We start from the raw sequence: 23,541 nt of genomic DNA, 5'->3' as shown, positions 1-23,541 counted from the left end.
TAAACTACTAAAAACAGAATACACCAGTACCAAATGAGCTACTGAATAAACTACGTAAACACACTACTGAATAAACTACGTAAACACACTACTGAATAAACTACGTAAACACACTACTGAATAAACTACGTAAACACACTACTGAATAAACTACGTAAACACACTACTGAATAAACTCAAGCAGGAGAAGAGAGTCAGAAGTCATGATCAGAGTCAAAAGGGCTGTGCGAGTAGGAGTTTCCAGGTTCCGCATCATCATCATATATTTAAAAAAAATAAATAAATTGCCTATTAGACATGATTGGTCCAAAAAGCCTGGGTTTGAGCTCTTACGTAGCCCCGCCCCCCAAATAATTTCTTTTGTAGACGAGCTGAAAACGTCAGCGTCTCTGTATGTAAACACACCCGGCATCCAGGTGGAGTTTCTGATGTAAACATCATGTTTGTGAGAGTTTCGGTGTTCATTCTGAGCGCATGGTCATTTTTCCCCTGATGTTTAACATTGTATTTTATCATATGAGGCGGAGAGAGCTCGGCGGCGGCTCGGGTCGGGTAACATTTTGGCTAGAAGTTCGAGCCCGTGGGGTGGGGGATGGGCTTCGGTTCGCCTGATCACGGGAGCGATGCTTTCAACGCCACGTGAGGTTGAGGGTGATGCAGCTCCACTTCGGGGCTCGTTAGTGCAACCTGAACTGACAGCTTAGTGTTACTCGGGTTACACCGGTATCTCGTTACTGCAGTAAGCGTGGCTCTGCCTGCGCGCCTCCTACCACGTGTACACAAAAGATGAAACCCTGTATGCCATGACTCTGCCTCCGAGCACATCCACGGTAGCGTTCTTTCATGGCTCCAGACCTGACAACCCCTGAAGAGGAATAATGCCTGGCTGGTAAAAACGCAGCAAAAATAAATAAATAAATAAATAAATAAATAACAAAAATGCAACGCAGGAGGTTTTCCATGAAGTCGTGCTCAAACCGCTTCGATGCATCTGTGCGGACTAGCACAGGACACCAAACTGCACTGAACCACCACTTCAATTCAAATGATGAGTAAAAATGACATCCGACACTTCATCGTAGGAAACGTTTCATCTTTTTTCCCCCTCCTTGTTAAAGATGTCATCCTTTTTTCCCCAGAGATAAATAAATCACAGATAACTGACGATAAAACATATACGCGTCTAACGTTCGCAAGTTAAATATACGTACATCGATAAGAGTTTATTTCTCATTATTGAACTCGAAACGTTCTCCACCGATGGCGACGGACATTTCCTGCTCACTGATGGGAGATGAAGAAAAAGGGGCGGAGCATACGGGTTTGTCGGTTAATGACGGAGATTTCCGACCCAAATTTTGCCCAAAATCGCACGTCACAAAAAGAATGATTTTTTGCGAGTCGAGGTGGACGGTCCTGGAACGGCTAACGTAACATGCTCACGCTATCGGCGACGGGGGGGGGGGGGGGTTCCAAATGTTACGGCGAACATTCCTGGGACGGTTATACCGCAGATATGAGGACACGTGGGATAGGATTTCCCTTCGGACCTACTTATAACCATTTTTCCGTTGCCACGTGAGCTGAAGAAGCTCCACCTGACTCTTCTGAATTCTTCTTCGATTTATTTAATTTAGACCTGTAGAACGCTTGCGGTCGTTTTAAATACGATGCCTATAAATATGTGACTTTTTCAGCTGACCCACAGGGTCACCCCTTACCCCATGGAGACACGTGTATTTGTGCACTGAGATCATTTTCTTCAGCCAGGCAGAGTTAAACGCTTTGACGCATGCTTATGCGGAATATAAACCATTTATAACAAAACAGAAGGAAGTAACTGCCGCTTCGTGTCAGACCGAGTGTAAATGCGTGCATTTATACGTTTATAAATGTCTGGAAAAGTTTCCTTTCGTCATGATGCCAAATGGAACGCTGATCACATTAGACCCGTGCGGTAACATTTAATAGATCGCCTCCACTTTTATCCCTCCTGAAATTTCATAACATTGTAGCACATAGCACTAATAATTAATATAATAGGCGTTATATTTTATCAGAGGGAATCCTTCTGGACCCAGAAGAACTTGGAGCGGAGTCTAAATGAAACACACACACACACACACACACACACACACACAAAAGGATATTTCATAAACTTCCTAAATTGTAACCTAACTAATTGGCCCAACCTTCTATATAATAACTCTTGTGTAGGTGCTCTATATCCACAGGAAGAAGGCAGAGGCCCAGTAAAATGGCTGGGGGACCATCAGCACCTTCTCTCACTCCGGGTGAGGAGCTGGCACGGTCCCTTAATCCGGGGGGAAGTCCATCCGAGTCAGCTACCTCCCATGACGATATAAGTGGCTTGGTAAAATGTACGTGTAGCATATTAGTACTCTGTTTAAATATTAAAAAGCCAGAGTATTAATTGACCCTCTGCAACAGCACTTCCTGCCACAGTGATCATCGTCTTCAGGTATTGTTTCTGTTGCTAGACCGAACACCGTTAGTAAAACGTGCACTGCAGGATGAAGATGACGAGACCAGCTCTGCTGTGACTGGGGTACAAACTGAAGACGCTGGGACGCCCACAGAGGTTTAACGTATAATACATTCCTTTTTTAAATATGTGATTATTAAAACTTTGTTATCGTCCCCTTAAAGATTACGGCTGGGGATTCTTGTACAGAGGAGGGTCCATCTACCTCCACGCGGAATCTCGGCAGGGTAAGAAATTGTTTGCAGTTGTAGGAGCTGTAGATGATCCATCTTCAAAGACAAATTAGAAAAAAGTGACATGGAGGAGGACCTACTACAACTTCAAATGGAGGTTGAAACTGAATGAGGTAAACGTCCGATCATACGCCGCGGCTAAGCAAACGATAAACGGCAAGGTAAACGTCCGATCATACGCCGCGGCTAAGCAAACGGCAAGGTAAACGTCCGATCATACGCCGCGGCTAAGCAAACGGCAAGGTAAACGTCCGATCATACGCCGCGGCTAAGCAAGCAATAAACGGCGAGGTAAACGTCCGATCATATGCTGCGGCTAAGCGAACAATAAACAGTGAGGTAAACGTCCGATCATACACCGCGGCTAAGCAAACGGCGAGGTAAACGTCCGATCATACACCGCGGCTAAGCAAACGGCGAGGTAAACGTCCGATCATACGCCGCGGCTAAGCAAACGGCGAGGTAAACATCCGATCATACACCGCGGCTAAGCAAACGGCGAGGTAAACGTCCGATCATACGCCGCGGCTAAGCAAACGGCGAGGTAAACGTCCAGTCATACACCACGGCTAAGCAAACAATAAACAGTGAGGTAAACGTCCGATCATATACACCGCGGCTAAACGTGACTCTGTAACAACCCTAACAACAATGAATATGAAAGCAGATAATTGATATTCTCAGAGAGAGAGAGAGAGAGAGAGAGAGACAGAGAGAGAGAGACAGAGAGAGAGAGAGAGAGAGACAGAGAGAGAGAGAGAGAGAGAGACTCCCTGTTCTGAGACAAAGCGTCTGATACAACTCACTTTCAGACTTAAACATCTGACACATCAATAAAAGAAAACCAGCTTTTTTTTTTTGCTTGTACAAAAAAGTACCAGAGGACAAAAACTGACCCCCCAAGCGTCACTGGATATTTAAGGAACTGTTCCTGATACTACTACTCATTATTTATAGAAAATGTAAAATTGTGACGTGATCTTGTACACACGTGAACAACATAAGAGAAGTAGTGCCTTATACGTGTCTCTCTCAGAGGAGCACGATGAGACAGAAACGATATTACAGCGCAGCAGCTGTAGAACAGGAAGTTACCGCAGCACCCTGTCCTCCGGTAAATATCCGTCTCCGTAAAGCTTTATCCAAGCCAGGCGTATTTAAAGTCAATTCTATAATGGCGAGCGGTTTCGTCTGTATGTACATCGGTTGCGTGCAAAGCAGAAAAGAATTTGAAAAAGTTCCCACAGCCGAGTCAGAGGAAACGACGCTTCTTGTACCCCCCCTCCCCCCTCCCCCCTCGTGAAATGTAAGCGCAGAAATTAGAGAGACTGCGAAAACACCGGCATCTAGATTACGATCTTTTGAAAAGCTTTCGGACAGAAACGACCGAACAAATGCACCGAGAGAACGGAACCTGATGTTTAAGTTCTGGTAATAACGTCAATTATTTATCGGATTATTTATTTTTTTAAACGACGGGTTCTCGGTAATTCCTCTTTTCTCCGTACGCTCTGTAGTACGGAAGGATAGTCGTACATCAGATTACTGTCCCGTGATAAAGGGTACTTTTGACATCCTGGGCAACTTGCCTGTGCTCGTTTTAGTCTCTGTAGTGTGCCAGCGCTACGCTCAGCGTTTTTGTTTCTCTACACACGGAGGCCAGAGAGTTCCGCAGAACTCGCTCGACGACGGAATAACGCCGCGATCCGACGCGATTCGGAAAGCCGACGTTCCGGTGCGAAGGAGTTCCGGCGCTTCGGCTCGGGAATTTTTTCTTTTTTTAAATGAAACATGGACGCCCAGAGCAAGATGAAATCTGGATGCCTAGTCTCTGAACGTCATCAACACGTGAAGATCTACGACTACACGATTAGTGAAGTGACGTATAAAGTACAGGACGTTAACCGTCACATTTATCCTAGCCCATAAAAATGACCTTTTTTACGTATACGATGGCACAAAGGGAATCCTTTGTCCTTCCGGGATTTTGCGACCGAAGAAAATCGACGTAAAAATCAAGGGAAAGCCGCGACATTCGACGGAGTTCGATTTTCCGCAGATTTGGGATGAGAGACGTCACGTGACCTGGTCACGTAGTCACAATTCGGCTTTGGCTGCCCTCTTGGATTCACGTGCACATCAAACGAGTACAGCAAAAAGGTCTCGTTTACCAACGGACATCACCGCGAAAAACCATTTCCCGTGACTGCGATTTCGCCGATTCATAAAAGCACAAATTCATAAACTCCGCAAATTGCATCGTAAAATTTTTTAAAAAGGCCGCAGGAAAAAAATAAATAAATAAAAATCCTGTACGGACTGTTTAGCGTCGACGCCCCGCCGTTATAACGTCGCGATGTCGATGTCCAACGTCAGAGAACTCGACAGGCTCCATGTCGGAATTCTGAGTTGAACGACCGCTCTATTGCGCTTTTCCACGTCGGAGGTCTGGTTTTTCCGAGTTCCAATACCATGCATAAAAAGCACACCTTTATAGAAGAATAATCCACGCTGTGGTGGCGTGATCCGCCCCGACACGCCCACCCCGAAGTGGAAGTAGGATCAGGTTACAGTCGTTTGAGAAAAACAGGTCGAAAGTTGCTTAACAGGGGTGTAAAGATCGCCGCCATTTTGATCGCTGTACAGATTGGAATGAATCGAGGCAACGATAAATAATCTATTATTATACAAAAACAATAAACAACTGGTGTGTAAATTAAAATATTTTTAAATCGGCTTGGCAAAAAAGGTGATTTGCCCCCAATTCTGATACTTTTATAATAATAAAATAGTCTCCATCTACATGGTTATCGTCGTTAGCTAAATGAATGAGTTAAAACGACATCATGTACATACCTGTATACGCTAGTTAAATTAATTTAGCTGAACGTCTGTAGCCTTAACAATCTAAACGGCATCCGTGAGGAAGTCTCAGGTTTACAGCCCTAACACCTGATCAATTCGTGTCAATAAAACCTGACGCAAGAAAACCGCGAGACGATCTACATCTCCTCCAAAAACTGCCGGTCGAGAAGCATGCGGAATACTTCCTAAAAATACGCACGATTCACCAGCGCATGCTATTTTTCCCTCCATTGTTTCACAGACTGCTATGGAAATCGTTAGGGAGCACCGACGCAGGAAGTGAACCGAGACCTGAGCGGTGAACGGCGGGACTCACGGACTTGTGGGAAAGAATTTAATAACGGCAGGAAGGGAAGATGATCGTCTCCCACCTCTCACATCTGTTTTGCTGCAACCCGACATCGGAAACTTCGGGTACGAAGCAGAGGAACTAGAGGAACGTCGGCTTCCCTTCCGCGCCGACGAAAGCAAGAGTTCCTCTAGATTATAAACCAACATCGAAACAAGAACTGATCGGGGTGTTTCGACCTCGCACAAATTAAATGTGGCGCTGCTGTAGTTACGAGTAGAATAATACAGCCGTCACATCTGTATATGCAAATAAATATATTAGCAAATTATATATACACGCATGTATATTAATATCAATTACATGCTGTGAGCAGTATGGAATTGAAACACCCCAAATCCTACCGATTTGTCTTTGGGGAACGTTCTTCTCAAAGTGTCGGATTATTCTCTGACGCATCTGTAAACAGATCGCCGAGCCCCGACCCGTCCTCGCTCTTGAAGGACTCGGCCTTTTTCGGAGGCTCCTTATATACACTACGATTAGACGACCGCCTCACCCGTTTCACCTCACCTTCTTATTCCAACTTCTCACGTCGCCATTGGTCCTAAACTGCCCCTGTACCAACTTATTTGGAACGTGTTGCGTGCATCAATTTCAAAATAAACGTATACCTTTATATAAAAAAAAAACATCAAACACCTCGTCTTTAGACGTACCAGTCAAAGTACATTTACAAAATCGCTCCTCTTTGTTTCTATTAGCATTTTCCGTACTGTCCCAACTTTTTCGGAACCGGGGCTGTAAATGTTTGCGTACGTGACGAAGCGAGAGCGGCTTTGCGAGCTTAGCTTCTAAACAAAACCTTCTACGGAAACGGACAACCGAAGAACTCTCGATGTTAAAATTTTCTTAATGATGTAAGTTCTAAATGTTTCTGTGTTTTTATAGGAAGGAAAAAAAATAAAAAATAAGGATGTTGAAACCTCATGAGAGGAATGACCACTTCCGTTTTTCTTCTAAAAGCCAGAAAGCTGAGAAGAGACGAGACGAGACGAGAAGAAAGCAGTAAGCGCTCTCTTCGTCACGGACGCCTCACCCTGCCTACAATCGCGCGAAAACACCCTGACATCAGCCGCTCTCACGCGGAGAGCGAGACCCCGAGCTGATTCCATCCTCCACCTTCTTCTCAAACCTCGAACCCTCACAGTGATCTCGGAGAACTCTCCCCAGCGCCTTTACTCCCTCTGAAATTAAGCAAATTCTTCTGTCAATTTACTAGGTGTCGTAGTCATGATACAATCCAGATCATTTATTTACTCGGTTGCCAGAAAAAATCAGGTTTAAGCGGGCTCTCGTAAAAGAACGATGAGGCCGGGTTTCGATCTTCGACACGGTACACGAGCAAAGACACAGGAACCGTGTGATACGATGCCGCGAGCAGACGTTAACGCGCGACTGCTTCATTCACAAATCGTTTGTCCGAGGTAGAAACTGGAGCGCGTGTACCGTATACAGAGGGGATTTTACGCTGACCGCTAGGGGCTCGATGGGGAAATGTCCACACTAAAAAAGTTAACATGCTCACTTTCCTTCTTCCAGTTCTAGGAGAAAGACATTACCTACAGAAATGACTGAGGAAGTGAGAATGTGAGCAACTTTTCTAGTGTCCACAGCTTTTTCCACCCCAACAGACTGGTGGTTAATGTAAAACCCTATGATTCGGACCTACCGAAATTGGTCCAAGGACGGACACGTTATTTTGACACGCGCCACCTACGGAAACACTGTTGCAGACCGAGTTCACCCCTTCGTGGTAGCGGTATTCCTTAATATCAGCAGGATAACGCAGCATGTCACACTGCAAAAACTGCTCAGGAACGGTTTGAGGAACATGGCAAAGAGTTCGAGGTGTTGACTCGGCCTCCAAATCCCCCAGATCTCAATCCGATCGAGGAACCGTGGGACGTTCTGGACAAACAAGTCCGATCCACAGAGGCCCCACGTCGCAACTCACAGGGCTTAAAGGATCTGCTGATGACGTCTCGGTGCCAGACACCACAGCACACCTTCAGAGGTCTTGTGCAGTCCACGCCTCGACGGGTCCGAGCCGTTTTGGTGGTACGAGGAGAGGACGACCTACACGATATTATGCAGGTGGTTTAAATATGATAGCTAATCGGTGTACACACAAACTCCATTTAATCATCACTATCAAAAATATTTGTTTTAACAAGTGTTAGATCTATTTCACACCCCCCCCCCCCCCGGTCTGTATTGTGGTTCACATTAAAGAACGAAGACAAGCAAGAAAATGAGAGTCGAGACGAGAGCACCGATCAACAACGTGAGACGAGTGGAGGGGGGCGGGGCTTCCAGGGGATGTCTTAATATAGAAGAATAAAAATAAATATAAAACAACAACAACTATGATTCATATGCCAACTGGGTCATCTGGCATTTTACATGGGGGGGATGAAAACCTTCGGCGTATTTTTGAGGGATAACTCGTAGCAACGTTGTGCGATGTGGAGCTTCGACGCAAAATATGAATTATCTCCATGCCACTCCTGCAGAAGCTGATGTCATCGCCAGCGTGCTTAGTGCTTAAAAAAGCTTTATCAGGGTCTATTTGACTTTTCCATTAGCAAAAAATGAATATCAGAGTCGTACTAAAGTTATACAACGTCGTAGACGTGCTTTACGTGAAAGATCCGATGCTTAAAGAATTGCCGTTAAGCTGTGACAAAATTTAATCCGGACCACCACCACCACCACCTCACCCCCGCCCACCATCTTTGGCGCAGGCTATCTGTATTCCACCTTCTAAACGAAAAACAGCTGACTATTTAAGTTTGTGACCTTGACCAACAGACGGGGCGATCTCTCCAGCATGCATTTCATCCCGACTCACTTCACTCCACCTGCCAGCGCACTTCACCATCTATAGAAGTCAAACTGCGCTGGCGAGACTCCAGTCGGCTAATTTTAGGCGGCTCAGCTCTCTCCAGCCCTCGCCCCCCTCCCCTTTTCTATCTGTATGTTTGGGTATTTACTCTCACTGGAGAAGCAGCAACAGCAGGCGTAGCCCGGCCATCACCAGCGCGTCACATGCCAAGATTTTCGGCTGGAGGTTAGAAGCGACGCTCAAAGTTGGGGGCTTTCATCACAGGTTTAAAAGAGTAGCATCAAGAAGGTTAAACTGTAAACGTTTCCCCAAGGCCATGAGTGATAAATAAAATGGGAATATTACGGACGATGTCAGAAAAACTTTTTTTTTTTTTTTTTTTTCTTTTAAATTTTCAATCCTTTGTTACATGCTATAAAAAAAGCAACTGACTATTTTCGTACTGCTGGTTTGCTGAATTTCCTTAAAGCTGGACAAAGACCTCAGAATCTGTGGAGGCCTAAATTATACATCTTAATACGTATAGCGCATCGTAAAGAGGTCTTCAAGCATTATTTAAAACACATTTCAGCCACATTTCGCCGGCGCCTAGCATCTACGCTAATTAAACCAAAGTTCCTGTGTTCATAAGAGAGCTCCCAGTAAGGACATGTGCTCTGGAACTCTGCGCTCCATGTAAACATTCTCACAGGACTGAAGCTCTCGTTGAGATTAACTGGGTCAGTCTTGATTATGTAACATGTATTTCAGGTTCATTTTTTCTTAACTCGAGAAAGAAACACGGAGCAGCCGCTCGTACTCGCCTGCCATGGCTTGTCCCCCCCCAAGAGTTTTCATCTGTCTAGAATTCTCCTGTTTTTTGCATTTAAAAAAGTTCGATAGTGAATAATTAAGGCCCAGGTCTTGTCTCTAAAGATAAAAATGTGTCAGGATTGTTATTGTTCTTCTCGTACAGGCATTTCTGTAAGCTTGAAAGGTGCTTGGCATGCTTGAAAACCCACAAAACTTGGCCCTCGCATCAGAAGTGCAGGCTCATCAGGGTCTGGCAAAGGCTTGGCTTGGCTTTGATTGGGACATTGTTCTTCATTGTTGACATCCAGGTTCATCTACATGCACCAAATCTGGTACACATCTTGGTTCTTTTTAAGACAGACAAACTTCACAAATCCCTCCCATTGTCTCCGCTCAACAGGAAGTCGGATTTTGTACGTTTCGACAGGTACTTGATACTTTTGAAGGGCTCATCAGATTAAGATCATTTTTTAGATCTTTAACAGCGTTGCCATGGCGAAACAATCAAACGTCACACTGCTCAAACAGGAAGTGTGGCATAATTCCACCGATGTGGCCCATGTATGTTCAGTGATGTGGCAAAATTGCATCCACAAGCAAACACCGGCTCACTGCTGCACCGTTGGTGCTTGGGCCCACCAATCGCTGCTTGCAGCCATGTTTATAAATTTTACTTGTTATTTTGGGAGAATTTTGCACCTTATAGGGATCCAAAATGACACACAACAGACCAGGGGCAGTTAGAAAGGGAAACGACAGGCAGGCCAGTTAGAGAATGTTGATCTGATATTCAGAAGGGAAAACGTCAACCTTTGGACTTCTTTTTTTTTTTTTTTTTTCCTCCCCCCCCTATATTTAACCCTGCTTAGAGGAACATTTGTGAAAACAAACATACTGAATCTGCTGCTGCTACAAATTCAGTTTCTGTCTTCTTCATTTTGTCATGGGTGTACACTCGACTCCACAAATCAAAAGATAGGACATTATTGCACAGAAACAAATAACTGAAAAATTAAAGATTAAAAAAAAAAAAAAAAAAAAAAAAAAAAAAAAAGTTTGGATGGATGAAAACTCATTTTAAAGGAATGTCATTTAAATTCAACACGAGATCAAGTCTTATAAAGTTTGCTTACGATTCTTTAATTAAAAGTTCCTCTCGTTCCGCCCAACAGTTACTGCATTTAAAAAAAAAAAAAAAAAAAAAGTTATTGTGCTGGAGCATGTTTTCAGAAACACTGCTTCCTTTCCCATACTGACTGAGTATAAATCCCCCCCCCCGTCCTCCTGTCCTGGCAGTAACACTGTTTTACAGAGTTGGTATGTGGTTCCTGAACAGACAGGATGTTTATCATAGACGATATTTCCTTGCCAGCAATTTTACAAGACCTCAAATGTTACTTGAACTGCTTAAAATGGAAGAAAAGTTGCAGTATTGCTTTAAAAAAAAAATTAAAAAAAACTAAATAAAAATAAAAAAATAAAAACCTAATTACTGTATGTTATTACTGTAAAGACTGCCTAGGCTTCGGATTTACGTTTGTATTGCAGTATCTAATAAGATATCATCAATGCCCATGATATCCACAAAAGGTGTATGACAATTCAACACCGACATTGCCCAGCCCTAATTCCTATCTAACTAACTCAATAAGTCGTAATGTTCCTGTAAACTGTAGCATACAGCTCATACCATATATAGCATAAAGTCATTTATATAGTAAAACCAGTCCTTGTTGCATAGAAAAAAAGCCTATTTATTGGAGAAAACTATAAAAACAAAACAAAGCCAAAAAAAAGACTCGCTCCTTAGAAGAAGAATCAGATAAAACTTAAGTCTATAGACCAGACTATACATTTGTTTTCCCTATAAGAACACAAACATTGTTAATGTTAGCTTTGTGACAACTGATAAATTCTAGCCACCTCAAAAAGGTCTGCAAAATGGTCAAGTGGAAGCATATCAAGATTGATCGAAAGCACCATAATCAAACGAGCCACCTGTACAAACATTTGAACATGTTCAGCTAGTGTGGAACAAAACTCAAAAGGCCCATGCATTAACCTTACATACATACCTGTAGTACCGCGACTGGAGGTACGTAGAACAAACGGCTTTGGAGACGTGGCTGGCGGAACCAAAGTCTATGACTTTCACCCGGTACGGCTGTCGGACAGGATCCACAAGCATAATGTTCTCAGGCTTCAGATCGGCGTGGATCAGACCCATGGCCTTCAACTTCTTCAGCGCGGTAGCAACCTGCTGAAGAATGGGCCGTATCACCTTTAGAGGCAGCGGGCTGAATTTGTTCTGCTTGAGGAAATCGTATAGGTTCTGCTCAAGCATCTCGAACACAAGGCAGGTATGGTTACGGTGCTGGAAGCACTCGAAAGCCCGCACCAGGTTATGCTCGTCTGCGTTCTCGCCACTCAGACGGGCCAAGATGCCTACCTCAATCTGGCCCTGCCGCGCGTAGGACGGGTGATTTTTCAGGATCTTTACTGCCACCACCTCGCTGGTGCCTCGTTTCCAGCATTTGACCACCTGACCAAAGGTACCACGGCCAAGGAAGTCCAGCACCTCATAGGTGTTCTTCATTGAACAAAGCACCTCATGTTGCACCAGCTGGTAGTCGCCGTCCCCACCGCCATTTCCACCTCCTTGTTTTACTGGCCCCGCTGCTACGGCTGCTGGGACCCCAACTGGCGGGTTCCCCACGTTCGTTTGCAACATCGCAGGCAAGATTGACAGGTCCTCCACTATCTGCATGGCGTTTCCCTGGTTCTCCAGCTCCTCGCTCTTACGTTTCAAACCACATCGCTGGGAACCATCTGCCAAGTTAGAACTACAGTTGTCTTCTTCCTTGTCCTCGTCGGTCCCTCCACCGGCAACTCCTTCTCCCACACTACTTCCGTTTTCCTCGCCCCGGACCCCTCCAGATGCCCCTGTAGCTCCACCGCTGCTCCTGCCTTTTTCCAGATGCTTCGGCTCTTTGCCCTGTAACGGGACACCCCTTCCGTGGTGATGTGCTGCTGCACTGGTTGGTTGTCGTTGTACACCTTGTACAGCGACAGTCTGCACAGGGAAGTCCCCACGGTGTCTGCCCCCTGCAAAGTCCCGTGTCTTGTACGTCGGTGCAAATTTCGTTGGCTGTCCAATGCCAAGGGTTCTACCATTCAAAAAAGTCAGTGGGAAGGCCCTCTCATGGTAAACACAGTTGTTGGGTTCGACTTTGAGTTTCTTCACACTGCAAAAGGCACTTGTCTGAGTTTGATAAACATGTGGTGGGTAGACCAAGACTTGTGAGGCCATACCTGTAAACAAGAAAAGAAAGAGTTAGTAAAATGGGCCAACACAACTTTAAATAAATGATGAAGTGGAAAGATCTATAGTGAAACATTTTACTTGTGATGAATGCGCTATACCGCATTAGATCGCGTTCAGAAAACAAGGTGCTGAAAATGGCAAGACCCTTTTTTTTACAATCCAACACAGCAATAACCTTCATTCATTCATCTTCAGTAATCCCTTTATCCTGGTCAGGGGGGCGGTGGCTCCGGAGCCTAACCCAAGAACTCAGGAGTAAGACCCCCCCCATGAGGTTTGAGTTTTGCCAGAACTTAATCCACGAACACCCTTGACCTTTCAGACAATGTTCTACAAGATGACTTGATGAAACAGCTGACCAAAATTCTTTTTCAGGAACAAATCCAGAAACATCATGGACCTTTGGCTAGGCTTGCCACATTAATTAAAAGCCATAGTGATAATTGAATGAATAGTGTCATTGAGGGAAACCATATTTGAAAGATGCTCCTCTCTCTAAAACCAAGCAAGAGCTGTCTGGAGTAGCCAACTTTTACTTCCGAGGGCATCTTAAAATTCCCATCAAATGTTCCCTTCATGGAGAGGAACGACGAGAGAAAAGTGAGTGTTCAGAGCTACAGAATTGATGGGTAAATTGTGTGTGTGTGGCGGGGGTGGGGGTCATACAGTTATCTCTAACCTGTTTAGAGAGGATATCATTTTACTTGCCGAAAGAAAGACCTCAGTCGTCCTGGCTTTGAAACCGACCAACAGCAAAGCAGTGGCCTGAAGCAATAATCATTGACACACACTATTGTTCTTCTCTGGCCCTTCAAAATCTGTTTTAAAAAGATGTTTAAGGCTCTAATGGACCTATATACACCATACAATCTATACTGCTGTCCATGGACTACGTATAATGGTGGTGTTTTTCTTATCCATAGGATACAAAATAGCCAGAACAACTACCAGATTTTCATCTCAGTGGTGGCTGGTTTTGACGTGGTCAAAACCTGAATTTCCTCCTCCGTCAGACAAGCCACTCCCTACCCCTGGTCAGCAGAATGGCATCACATGGTCTTGTAGGAATATCCAGTTACTTAAGGGTTGAATATGAAGGTGAACAGTTTGGGATCATTCATCTTTTAGTTAAAAAAAAACACCAACACCACCACCACCTCTGGGTGTGATGCAACTCAGACAACAATCCCACCCTTCCATGCTTCCATCACCTCTAAAAAGATTATCTTGGAGGTCTTTAGTGTTAAGCCCAGGCGTTCACCAGTGTGTACGTGTGTTCACAGGGGGTTAAGTTTAATTCTCCAAACAAACATACCACTATCAGCGCTAAACGGCCATTTCACAAGCGGCCACTCATTGAACGAGGAGCAGATTTTAAAATAAGAGCGGCCTTGTCCGTGGTATTAAAGATAAGCATGTCTGAAGAGACTTCCTTGGTCATTCGTACACTATTTTTACACTCCTGCGACCTCAAGCTCACTAACCAACCAGGAAAGTAAACATCAGGTTAAACAGATGGAACGGTTTTGTACAATTGTGAGTAATCATGAATATGGTGACGCTTTCTGTCAGAAAGTTTACGGAAGGAGTCTCCTGCATCAACGCTTCGTAAAAGGTCAGACGTAAAGCTCAAACTTTTCTGACATCTTCAGGACAAACTACTTTACGGTAACATGACAAGCTGCGGGTTTTTTTTTTTTTTTTTTTTGTCTTATTAACTTTAAGAAAGAGAGAAGAAAAAAAAAAAAAAACGAAGCTGGTGAGGGGACAGCTGTTTACAGCTGCTATAACGTAAGTGATAACAGGAACTCACTTGTTTCCCGGTCGTTCTACGCACCATAGTAACTGATAAAACGCGACATCACATTCTTTAATAAACGTAAAAACCGTTAGCGATGGCAAATAGCTGTGGTCCAAGAGGAATGAAACACCGCAACGTGATGTTACGGGGAAATAATCAACGCCAGGGTGGTAACAGTTCTTCACACCATGCCGTTGTGTTTCCACATCCCAAAGCCTACTACAAATCTGTTGGCGTGGTTCCACCGCACGGTACGGATGGACTCGACTCTGATCGCTGTCTGGGGGGTTTTCCACTGTGGATAGTACCGGGTACCTTTTTTACTACCAGTTCGGCCTAGGTTCCAAGCGAGCCGCTCCGAGCCACGCACCATCTTCCTCGTGGTGTACAGTATCGTGGGGATCGTTTCTATATTGTGCGTCATTTAATACATACTTTGCATACGGTAATATTCTATTACGCATCATTTATCTCATTGCAGATAAAATTACAACAAAAAGGTTTCAGTTTTAGATTTTTACATCTCGCTTGTTACTGATTTCCAAAACAGCCGTTTATCGAAGTCACTCCTGTTGCCGCTGAATCTAACTTGGTCATATAGAAGCGCTACGCAGGATCTAGAACGCCGTTATTTTACATCCTTAATAGGGTCCGGTGAACAGGAAAGGCGTTCGGAATACGACCCGAGCGTGTATTTGTACGGGGCTTCGATAATACAACATTACTCCTGCGTGAAAGATGGCACCCGCATTGAGGCGACACTGAACTGCAGTGGAAACGCAAGCTCAGGAACGTAAAGCGGGTCGAGTCGAGTCGAACCGTGCAGTGGAAAAGTGCCATACGTTTGACTCGACAAAACAAAAACGGCCTTTATGATGGCCACGGGGATTTCCCCAAAGGGAAACAGCGAGCGCATGTCGATTTCTACTGGACTTTCTCCTCATCCTGAGGACCCTTCTGTTCTCCGGTGATACGTCCTTCTCTGGGTTTAATACAAATCTAACTCGCACTGTTTGCAAATCCAAACCGTTTCATCTGCTCGTCTTATTCTACACTTCAAACTCCGACACATAAAAAGCTTTTATACACCCACATCGAACAAAACAAAGGTGTGGTCTTATTTTTCGTGGTTTTCCGATACAGAGTGAACAAAAGCCATTGATCCTTTCTAACATCCTGAACGATTGTTATTATACGAAATGTACGTGTATGACGTGCACCTGAGCAATTCTTTTTGTCTGGGAGAAAAAAATAAAGAGCAGTCTTCCATGTATGACGTGTTTTATGTTTATTCACGTAAAAAAAAATTGTAATATTTAAGACGTCAGGGTTATGGAGTGCTTCCTGAAGTTCCACTGTATAGATTTTTATCCGTTTTCCCGAGAAAAGAAATCAGCGCTTGCTGGGTTTGAGGTTGTCAAACTTGAGGGTTCCTCGCATCAATCTCCGATGGTCTTTATTAAATCCATCATTTTCAGAACCAGCACCAGGATGTTTTCCCAGTATTCCCTGTGTTTTGAGCATCTTGAGGGGTTTAGAAATCCTCAACCAGCCTCATATCACCGTCAGTAAAAGTCACCAAGTCGCCTTTGATATTTTCCTTCTCAGAGAGAAGACCGAAAACAGTCGCCGATGGTTCAAGATTTCTCAGCCATGTCATCTTGGGTAACTTTGAACCAGAGAGGCTGCGGCACTTCCCGTTTCATCTCGCCACAGGCACAGCTGTCGAGCTTCTGTTAAAGAAACAGACGACTTATCTGACCCTCGATGGGGGCGTGAGATTTTCAGTCGCGTCCTTTGTCGGCCTGACCGCGGGCTTGTTTACGATATACAAACTGTAGACTGATATAAGGAAAATAATACTTTAATAATATTGTTTGATCTCGAGCTGAGCGATTCGGCGATAATGCGATAACGCCGTGTTTACGATTGTAGCTGTGAGCGGCCACGTTGAATTCACGTCACTTGCTGAACTCAAGGTCGAGGACGCTGTTCGGAGTTGATGAGTAGGAACGTCGGGTTGTGGGGGCGTTTACTTTTTTCCATTCGTAGCTGGAGGTGGGAAACCACTCGGGCGTCGATAAAACGTGCCGTTTTTAATGAGGTTCAAAGTGCAGAAACGTATCAAGCGGCGCATCAAATTTTCTTTGGTAGAAATTCTAGGAAGACGTCAACCTTTCACCTTTATCTGTGTGGTATTTGTGTCGTGTTGTTAAAACCGGGGGGAAATGAGCAGGTTATAGCACGCCTGCGCTCAACTCATCTGGTTTTCTGAAAAATCAACAACTTTTGTGTAGGGAACTTTCCGGAATTCCGCTTGCACACAAAAACGTGACGTCGATTCATTCCTCAACATTCGAGAACGCTCGATTTCTTTTTGTAGCGTTTGTATAAAACCGAGCGCTCCTCCTTATCCGCTGTGACCAGTGAGCATGCACCGGTTGCACCACATGACCTCACACACGCACCTGAAGCACAAGGCGTCTACACAATAAAAGGGGAGAAACGTGTGCGCGAGTGTATTTTGAAAATGCTCACGTGCAGTGAGAAAAAAACAAATTAGTCCCAAATTAACACGTGTGTGTGTAATATATATATATATATATATATATATATATATATATAAAATATTATATATATTATATATATATATAAAAAACACATACACACACATACATACACACACACACAGATGACTAAACGTCTAAAACGCCTCATGAAAGACACATGGTGACTCGAATGAGTCATGTCTGCGCGTGCCGTCTCACGCTTATCAACATCATCTTATATCTCATAATCTTTGCGTGCAAGAGGCTTCGATTATAAAAGATTGCGCCGTTCGTCCGGTTGTTTGTAATCGCTCGTTAAGTAGGTCAGGTCACGCGTTTGTTCTTCGGCTAAACACGTTTACTTGTTAAACTTCACGCCTCGGCCGTGCGGCGTGATTACAGCGCAGTAAAGACGGTCATGTGCGGTTTTATTGGTGTCTAGTGAAACGCGATAAACTTCTCCGCTGTCAGAGAAACAGTGGTCCCGATTCACGCCCGGTTCGCTCCAGAGCTTTTCGCTCACGTGACAAACTGCAGCAGCACGTGACGAACGGTGCTCTCGCTGATAAAACTTCTAAAGAACGTTTCTCAAAGCAGAAGCGCATTAAAGCGACAATCAGGAACTTCGTTACAACGCTGTGAATTTCATTTCTGTTAAAATAGTCAAAGTCATGAGATCGCATGAATAACATTTTCTAACTTTTATATAATTATTATTTAAGCGGTCACTGAACAGATGAGATTTGCTCAATCAATAAATATATAGATTTTTAAAATTGTAATTATATATTCAGAGAATCGTCTTCAGAGAATCGGGATATGATGAAGGTGCGTGTCCTGAGATGAGGAAGATACAGCGGATAATAAACGCCGTAGTACACGTGGTGTGTGTGTGTGTGGGTGTGTGTGTGTGTGTGTGTGTGCATTTAGAGCCCTAAAGTGCAACTATTTTTCACGAATCTAGAAAGGCACGTACAGGATTTACACATTTTTCCGCACCACGCACATAACGCGGCGTCTAACGGCCAGATCGAGCCAACAGGCAACAACTTCGGATTTATAAACAGGAAGTAACACGGTATTGCAGTAAATAAATAAATATAAAAAATAAATCGGTAAGTATTTTTGTTAGAAAATACCCTGACTGATTTTATTAGGAACACCTGTACATTATTATAATTTCATTCACCCATTCATGTGATTATCTCCGACGGTGATTTTGACCGTGACACGACTGCGGCTGGTTTGAGTATTTCTCTAACTAATAATCTCCTGGGATTAATCAATTAACTAATTAAGACGAGCGTTAACGAGGCGAAAGAGTAATGTCTAACGTGCATTTGGTCCTGCGTCAATAAATTTATGTCCTTGTTTTTTTTGTCGTTTTTTTTTAAAAACCCCATGACTCGGGCTGCACTTCCTGTCAGTGAATGAACTCATTCTTCACAACAGTGTGTGTGTGTGTGTGTGTTTTTACAAGAGACCGACACAACCTTCCTGTCAGCAAGAAGTCAACAAGTTAAACATTTCTATTAAACTGTCCATTAAACCAGGGTTGCCAGATCGTCATGGGGTGAATCCCCTTTACTCACCCCTTTTATTTAAAAGAATGCCATTTTAACAAATCAATTTATGTTTAATTAATTAATTAAATGTTTTCAGAGAGTGTTACATCATTAAGGCTGAAAATGACGGAAATTGTCTAATATGCACCGTTAAACGCCTGGAAGTTTCTTAAAATCACACTGTCTCCGTGACGATAATACCCTTGATGATTCTAAACTCTAAGTTAAATAGATTAATCCGGATTTAAATGTCCAATTTGAAGATATTATAAATATTTCTCTTTAAGAATATTGAAAAGTGAGCCATTTATTGGTTCTCTCTCTTTTTATTTCCTTTCGTTTATTGTTTAAGGAGTCACTCCTTCCCTCTCTGTAATTTCATATTTCTATTTAGTTTAATTCCGTTTTTAAGGGATTATTTATTCAATTGTGTATATTTTAATGATCTAATGTTCTATTTTTTTTTAAAAATACTCTTTAAACTCTTCTTTTATTGAATGCTGCCATTTATTTGAACTATTTATAGTTATTCTTTTACTACTTTATATAATTGTCATTTTATAAAGTATTTTGAACTACTGTTTGCATTAAAAGGTGCTATATAAATAAAGATTATTATTAATAATAATAATAATAATAATAATAATTTTTCAGATTACACGACATCTAGATAGCAGGGTAACCCTAACCCTAAGGGTCCCACAACTTGAAAATAGTAATATAATAATATAAAATAATTGTTTAAAAAAAAATTAAAATAAAAAATAAATAAACCAGCACCAGATGAGATTTAATTTTATTTATTTTATTTTTTTTTAAAGAACCGATCTTCTATATTTGACCCAAAAAAAATCTATTAAAAAAAAAAAACATCTGCTGATTAAAAAATAACTCACTTCTGTATACTAAGAAAACTAACTGTTTTATGTATATGAATCCCGTAATTAATATATGAATAAACAAATAAACACCAGATCAAAAGTACACAATTCTGTATTTATTATAAGTAAAATGATTTAATACTTTCAAAAACACATACTTGGCAACCCTGCTTGTTCATTTCACTGTCTACATTGATATTACTTTCACAGCGCGTTAACACTCAATAAAGAAACACCCCCTACATAGGCACCCTACTTCCAGGACATCATAATGGCTCGTGCGCCCTACGTAGTGCACTTTACAATGGATATCACGCTATTAGGGATGTAACCGCTGTTTGTTATAAATAGCGCTTTATCTCCTGGTGAAGGCGATATCGATGTGATTTATTTCTTCTTTAACTTCATCAGAGCAGCTAATGAGGACATCATTAATATACAACACGTCATACGTGTCTTATTACAGGTTATAACAAGTTCATGACACAGTAAATTAAACGCCTTGTATTACAGCTGTTTACGAAGTGTGCTGATATGTATTACTTCTCTACATAAAGTATTTTGCTATTGTAATAACCCGAGATTTTATCCTCATCCAAAAGTCTGGATAATTGTATAACTACACTTAAGCGGTTTTTTTTTTGTTGCGAACTTTTTAGCTAGGTGCGAAGTTAGAAGCTAAGCTAGCTAACGATTTATTTGAGCGAATTTAGCTCTCCGTAATTCATCGTTCCAACTTAACTCTTAGCAGATAAACTTGAGAGATGGTTATATCTTTATGGAATTATCGAAATTGACATTTAAATTTATTAGCAGGCAAGAAAATCATGCAATTATCGTTAGCTTGCTAGCAATAAACACCGCGCTGTTTGATGTCGACAGTTCTTTCTTTTCCAATCCGTTTCCCGACAAATCCCGCCTCCTTCGCTATGATTGGCTGAACATTCCTAACACAGGCGACTTGTCGATCAAAAAGTGAACCCAGCCAATCCTAGAGCAGGACGCGTGCTTTTACTAGCTAATAATAGTGCAGTGGGCGGGGTTTGTTATAATACAGGTATGTAATGGAAAATAAACTCGCCAACAACATGCTAGGCAGCTAGATAATCAGATCATGTTCAGCTTTGGGTTCAGCTAATAACCACACAGACGCACAGAGTCGAAAGACAAACCTCTTACCTTCACGTAGAGTAACAGTTGGTTAGCTCCAATGTTTCTCCGGACATTTTATACACTCATATTATAACTCATAGCGTGTACATCAGTGTGCACTGCTGCCATCTTGTCCTGCACAACTGGAGAGGAGAGCTCGCGCCTGATAATAATAACAGCACCACCGTCTCCCGCATGTCAAACTCCGCAAACACACAAAGCTCACGCACATCAGCGCTCAGAGAAACCGCACGCAGTCCCGGGCATGACGTGTCGGTGCGCTCGGCAGGGCGGCGGAGCCCCGACTCTAACCGGGAAACGAGCTCCGCTTCATCTCCAGCTTCCTTCCCTCTGCGCTGCTGATCTCACCCACTCTCAGCTGCGCGACACAAATGTTTTGGAGTTTATGTCACAGGGATCAGACCTGAGCAACCGAACACAGAGCGATCAAACACAGTAATCACACACACACACACACACACACACACACACACACACATACACACAGTAATCAAACACACACACATACACACACAGTAATCAAACACACCTACACACAGTAATCAAACACACACACACACAGTAATCAAACATACCTACACACAGTAATCAAACACACACACACACACACAGTAATCAAACACACACACACACAGTAATCAAACACACACACACACACACACACACACACAGTAATCAAACACACCTACACACAGTAATCAAACATACCTACACACAGTAATCAAACACACACACACACACACACACAGTAATCAAACACACACACACACACAGTAATCAAACACACACACACAGTAATCAAACACACACACACACAGTAATCAAACACACACACACAGTAATCAAACACACACACACACACACACACAGTAATCAAACACACACACACACAGTAATCAAACATACCTACACACAGTAATCAAACACACACACACACACACAGTAATCAAACACACACACACACACACACACACACACACACACACAGTAATCAAACACACCTACACACAGTAATCAAACACACACACACACACACACAGTAATCAAACACACACACACAGACAGTAATCAAACACACACACACAGTAATCAAACACACACACACACAGTAATCAAACACACACACACAGTAATCAAACACACACACACACACACACAGTAATCAAACACACACACACACAGTAATCAAACACACACACACAGTAATCAAACACACACACACACACACACAGTAATCAAACACACACACAGTAATCAAACACACACACAGTAATCTTTAGTTAGTAAAAGCTATTTGCAATATTTGTACCTCAAACATTTAAATTTAAAAGCGTAAAGCTGATACGAGACACGAGCGAACACTAATGAACTGAGACGTCCAGGGTGTGAAACACTAACACCCTAAACCTCAGGAGGAAGAGGAGGAGGAAGAGGAGGAGAAGAAGGAGGAGGAGGAAGACGAAGAGCAGGAGAAGGAATAGGAAGAGCAGGAGAAGGAGGAGGAAGAGGATGAGGAGGAGAAAGAGGAGGAGGAGGAGGAGAAGAAAGAGGAAGAAGAGAAGGAGGAGGAACAGGAGGAGAAGGAGGAGGAAGAGGAGGAGAAGGAGGAAGAGGAGGAGAAGGAGGAAGAGGAGAAGAAAGAGGAAGAGGAGAAGGAGGAGGAAGAGGAGGAGAAGGAGGAAGAGGAGAAGGAGGAGGATGAGGAAGTGGAGGACTTTAAACTTTTAAACATTTTATGTTTGAGGAAAGTCTGTGATATAATCTCCACATACTGTGTGTATGTTTAAGCTCATATACACGTGCTGATATTTTTCTATATCCATTTTATATTATATTATATTATATTTATTATAGTAGATATAAATATTACTTGTTGTAGTCTTTGTGCTATATACATAATTATAAGAACAATATTATTTTCTATGTACGTACAGCACACATTTTAATATGAACTATAAATCAATATAAACATATAAATATATATATTAATGTTTGTGTATAAAATATTTAAGCTCAATTTCATGGGTTAATAATTTGACTTGTTTGTTGCTTCATGGGTGCCAATACTTTTGTAGTCAGCTCTCTTTACATAATTATAATAGCAATAATATTTTTTTTGTGTAGGATGTAAACATGATGTCACACACACAGAGAGAGAGAGAGAGAGAGAGAGAGAGAGAGAGAGAGAGAGAGAGAGAGGGAGCGGGGACGGGGTTTGAGAACAAAAAAATAAAAGGGAAAAAGGGGCGTGTCAATGGATAACGGAATAATGAAAAATCGTGCAAACAAACAAAACAATGGTATAATAAAAGAATAGAAAAAAGAACTTAACCATAAATCTGTATAAAATTAAAATTATTTGCTAATCATATTTATTTCAAAATATCAGTTTATATAAAAATATGTACAGAAGTTTGTGTTTTATTCCAACACATCGATTGTGAAGCGTCTAAGAAGTTCAGAGGAGCGGTGAAGAATTGAGGGTTATATCTGACTTCAGAAGAAGAGAGGATTATATCTGAGTTTGTTTAACGTGTTGTACATTACAGAAGGTCCACCTGTTCTCATGAATCATTAGTGAGGTGAGTCACACCGAGTCAGGTTTCACTCACACGCGGGGTTTCATCGTGATCTCTGAGCTCGATTAGTGCAGT

The 23,541-nt window shown here is 42.6% G+C and overlaps 1 protein-coding gene across 2 annotated transcripts in view; it reads right to left on the bottom strand.

Annotated features, from left to right (window-relative positions):
• Positions 1–21,259, bottom strand: part of hipk3b (homeodomain interacting protein kinase 3b) — a 45,756-nt gene extending 24,497 nt beyond the window's left edge. For both annotated transcript variants that reach the window (XM_053677817.1, XM_053677818.1), the window contains exons 1-2: positions 20,894–21,259; positions 11,669–12,905 (exon numbers count right to left, since the gene is read on the bottom strand). In XM_053677817.1, coding sequence (XP_053533792.1) covers positions 11,669–12,903 — 1,235 coding nt within the window. In that variant the 5' untranslated portion in view covers positions 12,904–12,905; positions 20,894–21,259. The remainder of the gene's footprint in view (positions 1–11,668; positions 12,906–20,893) is intronic.
• Positions 21,260–23,541: the final 2,282 nt, after the last annotated feature.

Source organism: Ictalurus punctatus, chromosome 4, assembly GCF_001660625.3.
Source record: "Ictalurus punctatus breed USDA103 chromosome 4, Coco_2.0, whole genome shotgun sequence".
Lineage (NCBI taxonomy): Eukaryota > Metazoa > Chordata > Actinopteri > Siluriformes > Ictaluridae > Ictalurus > Ictalurus punctatus.
Note: the sequence above shows the minus strand (reverse complement) of the source record. Positions and strands in the feature narration are given on the sequence as shown.